This window comes from Parus major, chromosome 4, assembly GCF_001522545.3.
Source record: "Parus major isolate Abel chromosome 4, Parus_major1.1, whole genome shotgun sequence".
NCBI classification, from domain to species: domain Eukaryota; kingdom Metazoa; phylum Chordata; class Aves; order Passeriformes; family Paridae; genus Parus; species Parus major.
In genome coordinates, this window is record NC_031771.1 from 2,574,444 (window position 1) to 2,585,493 (window position 11,050).

At 49.3% G+C, this 11,050-nt stretch overlaps 2 protein-coding genes across 2 annotated transcripts in view; both read left to right on the top strand.

Annotated features, from left to right (window-relative positions):
- Window positions 1–853, top strand: part of MRPL1 (mitochondrial ribosomal protein L1) — a 5,569-nt gene extending 4,716 nt beyond the window's left edge. Inside the window, exon 9 of the mRNA XM_015625327.3 lies at window positions 500–853. Coding sequence (XP_015480813.2) covers window positions 500–754 — 255 coding nt within the window. The 3' untranslated portion in view covers window positions 755–853. The remainder of the gene's footprint in view (window positions 1–499) is intronic.
- A 4,608-nt stretch (window positions 854–5,461) lies between these two features.
- FRAS1 (Fraser extracellular matrix complex subunit 1) overlaps window positions 5,462–11,050 on the top strand; it is an 88,106-nt gene continuing 82,517 nt past the window's right edge. The window contains exons 1-2 of the mRNA XM_015623634.2: window positions 5,462–5,567; window positions 7,756–7,787. Of these exons, the coding sequence (XP_015479120.1) occupies window positions 5,483–5,567; window positions 7,756–7,787 (117 nt within the window). The 5' untranslated portion in view covers window positions 5,462–5,482. The remainder of the gene's footprint in view (window positions 5,568–7,755; window positions 7,788–11,050) is intronic.

Below are 11,050 nucleotides of genomic sequence, written 5' to 3' on the forward strand. Positions count from 1 at the left end.
CCCTCCCTCCCATTTTCCTCCCTCTCTCCCTCTCTTTTAAACTCCTTATCAAAAGGAGCTACAAAGGACTAATCAAGCCAGCTTTAAGCAAAGGGCATCTGCTTAATAGGTAAAGGAAATGGTGATTCATTAAATCATTTTAGGCAAGGAGCTTTGTGTGAGCTAAAAACCCATTTTTTTATGTTACTGCTTGCTTAATGTCTGCCAGAAGAATCATCTTGCTTCTCTCCCACTGATGCTGTTCATAGTAGCTGCAGAGACCAGACCATAAAAAGCCAACTACACATGCCTTGAGAAACCCAAATAAGAACTGAGGGGTTGCCTGAATTGAAATACAATAAGTAGATGGCAGGAGGGGTGTTTTGAATTGTTAGTTTCTTTTTTTAAAATGAATTTGAATCAATTTACGTCAGAACTAAGGATTAGCTTTTCTGCTCTGAGTAGTTTTTCCACTGATTTGGAGAGTCAAGCTTGATTCTTGTGGTGTTCTTTTACTTGATTGAAAACATTTTCTGAGAGCAGCCAGCCTGGAGACGTGGAGAGGAGGGGTGGAGTGACCAGCTTGGTGGTGGACTTTTGTTTCCTAGATCCCATTGTGCGGAGGTTGGTTATCAGATCTTCCACCAGTGAAGGTTTGCTGCTGAACCTCGATGGAATCCTGCCTCAGGTGGAGAAAGTAGAAGAAAAAGAAGAAGAGAATGCAGTGGATGAAGATGAACAAAAGCCAGCTAACCAAGAGTCCATTAGTACCTGATGTCTTCCCCTTGCTCTAGCAGGGGGAGCAGATGGTGTCATTCAAATCATGCTCTGTGAGAAGAAAAAATAAATGGGACTTGTGGATTTCAGGTGTAAATTGGGTGTAACCTTGTCACAAACAGGAGCCTGCTGCCAGAACCATACCGACCTTTTCTCTAAGGAAGAATTGGATGTGTTTTGGGGGGGGTGGCAGTGAACGTGCACTTGCTCTGATGTATTTCCCCGCCTGCTTTGCTGGAATATGAACTGGAGATCCGGCTCTCTTTCCCGGTGCTTTCTGCTTTAATTCCAGGAGGTGGCGCTCCCGCCCTTCCCTCCTGGATAGGCGTTGGAATTTCCCCTAGGGTGGGTTTTTTTGGGGGGGCTCTGTTGCTAAACACATATTTGTAAAGATGCACCCCGAAATATAAGACAATAGAGGATTGGCTATTTACAACAGGGATGAGCTGGTCCAAATTTGGGCAGGTTTGTGGCTTTCAATCATTCCTATTACTCTTTCAGCTCCCATCTGAAGAGTTTGGCTGCTGTCAGTCAGGGTCACCAATGCCTGTCAGGCCACGCTGATTATTTTTGGTTGTGTGGGATGCTTTGCTCAGAGTTGGAGCAAAAAATTCCCTCTAGGTGTGTATAGGAAGCTTTCACACAATAGACTTGCTGTGTTTTAAGTGGGAAAATGAATGCCAGTGCTCTTGAATATCTTTATTGCTCAGGCATTAGACATGTAAGGAATATTATGAGGCATTCCAGTGGCTGTGGAGCAATTGGAAGGTGAGTTTCATGTTGGTGTAGAAAAGCAAAGCTTGTGGTATCACCTGCATAGAATTCCTTGCCTTTTCTCTTTTCTCTTGGCCTGATTCCAAGACTTCACTATCCATTTTGGAAAAAGATAGGCCTGCCCTCTTTGATGGGTGGATTTAAAAAAAAAAAAGAAAAAGAAGTGATGTTTAAGCATAAATGTAGAGGTGAGCTTAAATCAGAAGCTCTCAGACTGCTGAGTGCGCTCTCAGAGAATAAAAACACGGAATAACCAACTTTTCTGCAGGAATCTGTGCTTGGGAAATCCCAGCACTGTGGGGACAGAGTAAATCTGGACCTCTGGAGGTCAGGTGAGCAAGAGAAGGAGCTCAGCAAGTTTTGAGGCGCAGTTCTGGACCGGTGTCACTGCGCCACTGATTGCTAAAGGAGCGATGCCCCTGCCCTGTGCCATGCTGAAACAGTGCTGTACAAGCTGTTGAGTGCACTGTGACTTCTTTTTGTCCTGGAATGCTTGATTGGCACGGGGGGAGAGATGAAAGGGAGGGAGACAACGTGAGGTGATTCCTGTTTAATAAGCTTAGTCCCCAAACACGCGGCGTGGGAGCTTGTACGTGCGGTCCTTGGGCCGGCGTGCCTCAGGAATCACTTGAGTTGTCACACTAGGCATGGCATTGCTGGCTTCTGGAAATCACTGTGGGAGAGAGGGAGTGCTGCAGCACCTTCAGCAGTGCAGATGATGTATGGTGGCTTTTAGATTTGTTTTATCTGAACCTGCTGGTAGTTTAGCTAAGGAGAAGAGCCGGGGTTCACACACAGAAACGTTTGCCCAAAGAAGGAAGAAGTTGTCCTAGGAGCCTGTGTGCAGTTGTGGGGAGTGCAGGGTTCAAGCTGCCACTCAGCCTCAACCTGGACTTGTAGGGGAATTCTTGGCACTGCAAAAAACCTGGAATTTCTGTGGGTCAGACTGAGTTCACGGGGCTTGTGCTGTGAGTTGTGCCACGGTTAGAGGAGCAGGCAGGGATGTTCCAAGTGCCACCAGGCATGGCAGGTTTTTAGTGCTGAGGTGGGTGTTCTGAATGATTAGGTGTGATGATTTTATCCATTGCTCTGCAATACCATTGGTCTTGGCAGCCTCCAAATTCTGGGAGAGGCTGATGCCAGAAGTCTGTCTGTGGGAAAACTGAAATAGGACAGAGGGGGGCAAAAAGCTCTTGAGGCTGACTAAAAACACTGCTAGGGATAAACATAATTCTTCTCCAAGCAGTTATTTCTGTCAGTGCCTCAGCTTGAAGGTGACTAGAGGCTTCATCCCACCAGGACACAAAGGGAGAGTTGTCAGTGTGTCACCTCCAAGACCACTTGGAAAACAAGAGGAAAACCTTCCCAAATTGCCAGGTACTGGGAGATGCTGGGTTAAGTTCCCCTGAGGTGACACTGCAATGCCAGATTGTTTTCATGGGCTGATCTCGTTGATTTTCAACAGGCTTATTCAAAAAAATTGTTAAAAACCCAGTTAAAACCTGGAAAAATTTTGAACTGTCAGGCACTCTGGAAATGGGGAATCTGCATAAAAGCTGGTTCACTTGCTCCAGAGACGGAGCCTTCTCAGAACCACGTTTCTCCAGCTGTTCTGGGGAAGCCTGTGCCAGCACATGCCCAGCTCTCCAGGAACACAAGGTATGTCTGGCTCCAGTCTCTGGACTTGCCAAGTGGACAAAGGGATCTTTCACACCAGAAAACTTGCAGAAAACTGACCCCTGCCCTAGAGGTTTGATAAAAGGGGGGCTAAAAGTGATTTATTTCTACAAGCCCAGTGACTTTTTGTGCCGGTGTTTCTAAGATCCGTGGCAGCAGCTGACAGCTGGGTCATGGCTTTGCAAGTTGCACCATTCAAGCTTTCAGCCTTAGAACTATCTCCTGTTTCTCCTGAGAGAGCCTGGAGCTTATTTTATATCTTTATTTGCTGCTAATCTGTAAAGAGACTCAAAACACAAGTGCTGCTTTTGTGTTAAGTAGGATGTGAAGGACAAAACTTCACCAAACTTTGAATTTCTGAAAATCTGAAGTCTTTGGCGCCCAGTGCAAATCTTGAGAAATGCTGGAAATGAGGGAAACGCTCTCCCTTCACCCTGTGGAATGGGAAAATCTGCAAAATTATCTAAGGTAGAGGTCTTGAGTTCTTCTGACTTTTAACAGTGTCTTTGGAGCAGTGCTCTCAGGACAGCAGGAAGGAAGGTAGCAGAAACAGGGAGGAGGAAGGAACTGTAGCTGGACTAGGGAAACAAGTTGTACAAGCCTAAAGAACAGCAGCAGGAAGATGAACAACACAAATGATTAAAAGATGTAATATGTTATTTGTATGAAGTTACTGAACCCTCTGTGTGCTTGGTTTTGATTGTTTCCACCTGTTCTTTCTTGCTGGTGCTTCTCTGAATTTGGTCAACCTGAGGAGTTAGGAGGGAACTGGGACTCATGTATTTCTTCCTTTTGTCATTTCTGCTGTGTTTGAAAGAGACATAAAATATTTCTATGCTCAGTTCTAGTGTGTGTAGAGGTACTTGTTGTGTCTCCCTGCTCCTGTTTTTATAAAAAGCTTTATAAATTTTTAAGTTTTTTTATAATAAGTTTTTATAAAAACCCTCTGCTAATGAGGCTGATGATTATTAACTGGGTAGAGCAGAGAGAAACTCATCATGCCAATCACTGTTTGGATATCAGAGCGCTGTACATTTCTCTTCAATCCTTGTGGGAATTCCAGCACGGTGACTGAAGGCATACGGTCCTGGGGAGGAGAAAAAAAAGAAATAAATTAAGAAATCTGACCTCCAGCTCCGAGTTCAAGATGGTAGTGTTCATTAGGAAGTGAATCAGAACTGAACAGATGGAATTACCACGGGGAATTATTATCAAATTGAGCTGCCATCGTTGCATTTAATCAGGCAAGCAGGAGATGAAGGCAGCAGCAGCCCAGCCCTGTGCAAACCGACTGCTATGTGGGAGCTGGGATACTGCTATGAAGCAGGAAGGCTGAAATTAGCAGGGAAAAAAAATAACATTTCATTCATAGACTAGTAAAAATAAGCTCGCTTTCTGAGTTAATTTTAATTTGGCTCATAGCAGTTTAGTGGCTGTAACTTCGAACTTGGGGCTGTTTTTCTTTGTCCTGTGACTTGTAGGAGCCGAACTTGGATTTGGAAACGTTGGGGATCTGTTGAGTGTGCAGTGCTGGAGAGGTGTGACATGGGAAGCTTTGTTTCAGTGGACTAGAACTGTGTGTGTGGAGGTGCTTAAAGTAAGAGAACACTGTAAGGGCAAGAGTTTAACTTGAGTTTTGGGGGGATTTGTTGTTTTTTTTTTTTTAGTTTGAGTGGTTAACTCTTAGTTGGATTTGGGGTAGAAAGATGAGCAAAGCAGCAGGCATGGCAAGAAGAAATGGACGTGTGAACAGACCGGGCTTTGATACTTCTCCTTATAATCCTACAACCCAATCTGGCACCCAAAACACCCCAAGTCAGAGGCTTCCAACCCCGGCGGGAGAGAGGGTGACCTCTCCCTTCCAGCCGCCGGGCTATGGATCAGCTCAGTGAGCTCAGATCCAACACAAACACCTTGGTTTTGCCTAATCCCGGCAGTGCCGCGCCTGGGACGGGCTGCGGGATTCCCGGCGGCTGCTCCATCCCCAGGTGGCCGGCGGGGGAGGAGGAGAAGCCAGGCTCCTCTGGCCTCGCAGCCAAGGTGCCGAGGAGGAGGAGGAAGAGGAGGAGGAGGCGAGGCGCCGGTGCCGGGAGGAAGGAGGGAAGGAGGGCGCAGCGCTGCCCGGGGCGGGGCGGGGGGCGGGCGGGCTGCGGCGCGGAGCTGCCCCTTTGTCTGCGGGCAAAGTTTGGCGGCGGGGCGGGGGCTGAGGCTCTGCCCCGGCACCTGCCGCGGGCCCGGCGGGCACTCCCCGCTCGCTGCTCGCCGCCCCGGGGCCATGAGCGCCGCCGGGGCCACCCCGCTGCTGCTGCTGCCGCTGCTGCTGCCGCTGCTTCGCGCCGCGCCGGCCGATGCCGCCTCAGGTGAGTGGCCGCGCCGGGCGCGTCCCCGTCCCGCGGGCTGAGGGATTCCTGAGGAGAAAAGCCGGCTCCGAGGCACCTTTGGCCGCGGCGAGCGGGACGGCCGTGCCTCCCTGGCTCCATTGCCGCTCTCCCGGCCCGGGCGGGGGTCCGCCTCCGCCCCCCGCCATTTTGTGGCGAGGTGAGGGGGAAAGGGGCGAAGCCGTGCCCGGCTCTTGCCGCCGGTGGCTGCCCGGGAGCGGCCGCGGGGTGCCGGGCGTGGAGGAACGCGAGTCCCGCTCCGGGCATGGCGGAGCTGCCCCTCAGGCCGGGCGGGAAGGGAGGGCAGCCCGGCACTTGGCCGTGCTCAGGTGAGGGGGTGCTGGCCCGGAACGGCGTGCGGAGCCCGCAGCGAGCGGCCCCTGCCCGCGCTGAGGGGCCGGGGCGGGGCGGGCAGGGCCGGCCGCAGCCCTCACACACCCCGCGGGCGCTGCTGGCCGTGGGGAGGGCTCGGGAATGCGGCGGTGGGAGCCGCTCGGTGCCCGGGAAGCGTGAGGGGAGCCGGCAGCAGGCATCCTCTCTTTCTGGTGTTAGGAGGAGGCGGCTGGGTCCGAGTTGGCGTGTGGGGATGTCGCGGTGGGAGCGCTCGGAGGGAGGGACAGCGGGCGCTGGGTTTTGTCTGGGTGCGCTGGACAGGCTGATGGGCAGCCACACTGATGGTATTGGGAGTTTGGGAGTGCGGACTGGCTGCGATCGTCCTCTTGGGTCGTTCTCCAGCCTGTCCTTCGGCTGTAGGTTGTTGGTTTCCGAAGTGGCACGCTCGGCAAACCCTGCTTCCCAGCGTGATTCCCGTTTGGCACAGCTGTCTTAGTGAATAACAGCAGTTAAAATCAGCCATGTGTGTGTGCGAGCTGAGCAGCTGCTCGGTGGGGATTTGGGATGTTAACTCGTTGGGTAGCGCTCTGACAGACCTGACTTGTACCAAAAATAAAAGCTCTCAAAGCAGAAAACTGCATTGCATCCAAGAAATCCCCCACAAAAATACCACAGCAGGAAGTCTGGGGCTTTCTTCTATCAGGTGCTTGAGCATGTGGAAGTGATAATCTGCAGAATGCTTTTCAGATGTGCTTTGCAACAGGTGTTGATCACAGCTAGGACTTGGAGTTGCGTGGAAAATCAGGGTGCTGTTGCACGGCAGCCTCAATTAACGTGTCTGTGGTGTCTTTGGCTCCCTCATAATCGGGAATAAAAGTGAAATTTGATTGTAACTAAGGATTTTCCAGGTCCTGCAAAGCTGGGTTGTATCATAGTATGTCTTGGTAATGGAGGGAGATGGGTCTTTGTCCTCGTTGGGGAAGGAGGATCAGACTTGTGTGAGTTTGCTTTCTGATCCTACATGGTCCCGATTCCCTGCTCTGGCCCCAGAGGGGATGAGCACACTGGTATTTTAGGGAACTATAGCTGTCAGTGAGCTAAAAAGAAAAGGCAGCCAGCCCTGGAGGGGTAAAACAGATGGGTTGTACTGGTCTTAACTAAATGATATTAAGTTTTTGTTGTTTTCTGTTTTTTTTTCCCCCCTTGTGCCTTCCAACAATGTGTGACCTTGTGGTTTGCATTGAATTTTGAGGTGCAGCTGGATGGTGAGCCTTGAAATTATATTCTCTTGCCTAAAGAACAGCTATTTGCTGAATTTGAGAGAAGTGTGACTGGGCTCCCGTGGCTCATCTTCCTGGCAAGGGAAAATAATTCCCCATGGTGCCTCCACAGCCTCTTGCAGCTGAGCTGAAGATGAGCTCAAAGGAGGAGCTTTTGATTCCGAGAAGTGTAGCTCCCAGGTTTTCTCTACAGATTTGTCTAACCTGCATTTCTTGAGGAAACTCTGCTCTTTGAGGAGGAAATTGTGACTTTTCCGGGTGGTCCCTCGAGGCAGCCTTTCCTGTGGTCTCTTTGCTTTTCATCTTGGAGTTCCTTTGACAGAGGAAAGTTATTTTAGCAGGTCCCCCCTTTTGTCTCTGCCTCGTTTGAGCCTCTTCTGAGCCCAACTAGGCCGGAGGTCCTGTCCCTTATCCAGAGGTTGCCCAGCTGCCCCAAAACTGCATATTTTGTGGCTGCCCAAATGTATTTTGGTGGTGTGACAGAGCAGGTTCACTGGTGGCTGTGCTGCTGCTGTTATTCGCTTCTAACCAGGTTTATTTTTGTTTTGGTCCCTCAGGTGCCTGTGTCTACCACGGCTTCTTGTTTGAGGTAGGTGAGCTTGATTATGTTTGTGCTGGGGGAAGGGTTTGTGAGGGTGCTGTTCCACTTGACTCCAGTTTCTGCTTTTTGTCACCCCTGTGACAAGGGTGACAGGTCTGTCAGCTTCCAGTCTGCTGGAAAATTCTCTCCTTGGTGGAGAGGCTGGGAATTCTCCCTGGGCCTTTGCACCCAGCCAGTCTGACCGGGGCTTCAGTGGGTGAAAAGATGCGAGGGATTTCCAGGGGCGGGCAGTCCCAGGCAGGATGGAGGTGGTGCTTTGTAAAACATCAGTGCAGGGCCAGGCTGTGTTCTGTGTTTCTTTTCCTGAATTAATGAGCTATTAATGACAACAGCTTAAGGCTTTTTCCCCTCAGCTGATCACAGTGAGTCTGCTGTACCCCGTCTCATCCTTACAAACCCAACACATTTTCCTGTCTGGTGTCTCTAGAAACGTAACCCATCAGTGACTTGGTACAAGAATCAGAGCTTTTAAGAATTCATGAACAGTGTTTTGCTGGGTAGCACTTGTCAGCCTTGCTCCGGTACTCTGGGCTAAAAGGAGGTGGCTGAGCTACTTTGTGTCTCTGGAATGCTTCTGGATCTGCTTGCAGTCCCACCGCAGGCTGGCTCAGGGATTTGCTAGCCGAGGCTGGGAGGCAGCAGCTGTCGGGGGTTTTGTTTCTCCCGGGGCAGAAGTGGATACTGCTCTGCACGAGTGGCTCTGTGGAAACAGCTGGTGGCTCCTTTGGCCTTCCAAGGTGGACTCCAGGCCCGGGAAGTTTTTGTGCTCCAAGAAGGGCACAAAGTAGGGAAATGGCTGGAAGGGGTTGGGGCAGACTAAATGTGTTTGCTCTGCTCAGTGATGCTCTGTGGAGGGTCTTGACAAGCCCCCAAAAGAATCCTGTAGCAACTTTTTGTTGTGTTTTAGATGATGTTTGGAAGCAGTGTTTCCTTTCAGCGTCTCCTGTTATAGTCAGCATTTTAATCCGTGTTTGGTGCAGAGGAGGCCAGGATGATTAGGGGGATGGAGCCACCTCTTCCATGAGGAGAGGCTGAGAGAATTAGTGTTTTCCAGCCTGGAGAGGAGAAGCTTTGGGGTGACCTGTGTGTGGCCTTCCAGTGCCTGAAGGGAACATGAAAGATGGAGAGAGGCTGTTTCAAAGGGATGGAGTGACAGGACCAAGGGGAATGGATTCAAACCGACAGAGAGGGGGTAGGTTTAGATTGGATATCAGAAAGAAATTCTTGGCTGTGAGGGTGGGCAGGCCCTGGCACAGGTTTCCCAAAGAAGCTGTGGCTGCCCCTGGATTCCTGGAAGTGTCCAAGGCCAGGCTGGACAGGGCTTGGAGCAACCTGGGATTGGGAGAGGTGCCCCTGCCCGTGGCAGGGGGTGGGAGTGGATGGTTTTTTAGGTGTCTCCCAAGCTGTGCTGTGATTCCACGTGGAAGTGGCTGTAGGTGAGCTGCTCCTGTGTTATTGTAGGGATTCTGTTTGCTGCAGAAGTCTCTGAAGTCACTTGGAAAACCCTAGGTACATAAATCCCACCTTTGAGTGCAGCCATGCAGGCACCGCCGGCGTTGGTAACGCTGCCCAAGTTCTGCCTCCTCCCTTGGGCATCTCCTGTCAGGGAGTTTTCAGCTCCACACAGCCAGCTCCCTTTGCTCAGAAGGAGGATGGAGTGGTTGCTTGGATGGAGTGGTTGAAAAACGAGCCAGCCTCTGGTAGAGGCTGCAGCATGGAAGGATGAGTCTGGCTGAACAACAAATGTGGGACATTTTCATTTTGTCCTCTTTTAGGATGGATTTCTAGGCTGGCAGATTGTTTTGGAAGTTTCCCCAGACACAAAAATAAGTGCTTTGTTTTAACACTATAAAGCACTAAGGAAGCATTTGTTGAAAGGAAATGTTTTTAATCTTTGGGGTGAAAATTGTGAAGAGAGTTAAAAGCCTTAGTTTAATTCACAGTAAATGGTATTGTACTTGTGCTTCTACCAAAAGTTTAGCTTCCCTATTTCCTTTTGAAACATCTGGGTGTGCTTTGTTGTCAGAAGTTTTAAGAAATCCTGATCTTATGCTTTTAAAACCAGATTTCTGTTTCTGTCAGTAGTTTGTGTTAGGCAGAAATGAGAGTGGAAATGTAATAAATAAAAAATGCTGGGTTTTTTTTCTCCCCCCAAATTTTAAATTTCTTATTCCAGATAGTCTCTACTCTGAATAAATTCAGTGGCTTTTAAAATAAATGTTAGCAAGTGCAGAGAACTTCTGGTTAGGGATTATTTCAAATTAGCACTGGAAAATGAGCTTCATTTTAATTTCATTAGGAAAATAAGAAGTTACTACTGAAAAATGAGATCAGAATTGAATATTTCAGTTGAAAGGTTTGCTTGTTAACTCTCACAATGGTCAAGATATTTTTGTTCTTAAATAATGTAATTTAAATGCCACTCCTTAGCCTGGGGCTACATCCTCTACATGTTTTGCAGTTAAGATTTATTAATACAGTAATGCTCTTGTGGAGCAAATCTCATCTGCTTGTGGGTTTCAGAAAGCTGGGATCAACTAAAATAAAAGCCATTTTTGAATCAAGACTGTGCTGCATGTGTGTTCCTTCTTTGTTTTCCTTGAAAACAGCAGTGCAATACAGAGGGATGGGGCTAGGCTCTTTATTTCATGGTAAAAGAGAAGTCTTACATCTAAGGTTGTCTTGAGGAGGAGGTGAATTCTTGTCCCTCCATCAGCAAGGAAACAGAGGCACACATTTTTTTGAAATGAAATAATTTTTCTTTTTTGAATCTTAGTGGTTCTGAATGTCACCTTCTTGCCCAAGAAAATGAGCCCTGGTGTAGAAGCATCTCTCAATTCCCCCTGAGCTCCAAACCCCGGTGTCTGGGAGCAGCAGTGGCTCCAGCAGGGCTCACTCCTGGCTAGCCCTGTCCTTTTCCATGCCATTCCAAAGCAGGGATGAGGTGCTTCCCTGCACTGAGCACATTTGCCCTGCTGGCAGTGAAGCACCAAGCCCATGTCTCTGCTTACCCTGAGGTGATTTATCTCAGCAGGCATTGCACAGCAGGCTGCAAATACATGGAATTTATCATCACCTTCCCTCCCCTTCAACCCTTCTGTGCAGGTGGGTGCGTCTGTGCTTTTGCACAGTGCACTCGCTGCTCAGAAATTGTGCTTTTTCCTCCTCCTCCTCCCTTCTTTTTTTCCTCCTCCTCCTCCCTTCTTTTTCCTCCTCCTCCTCCCTTCTTTTTTCCTCCTCCTCCTCCCTTC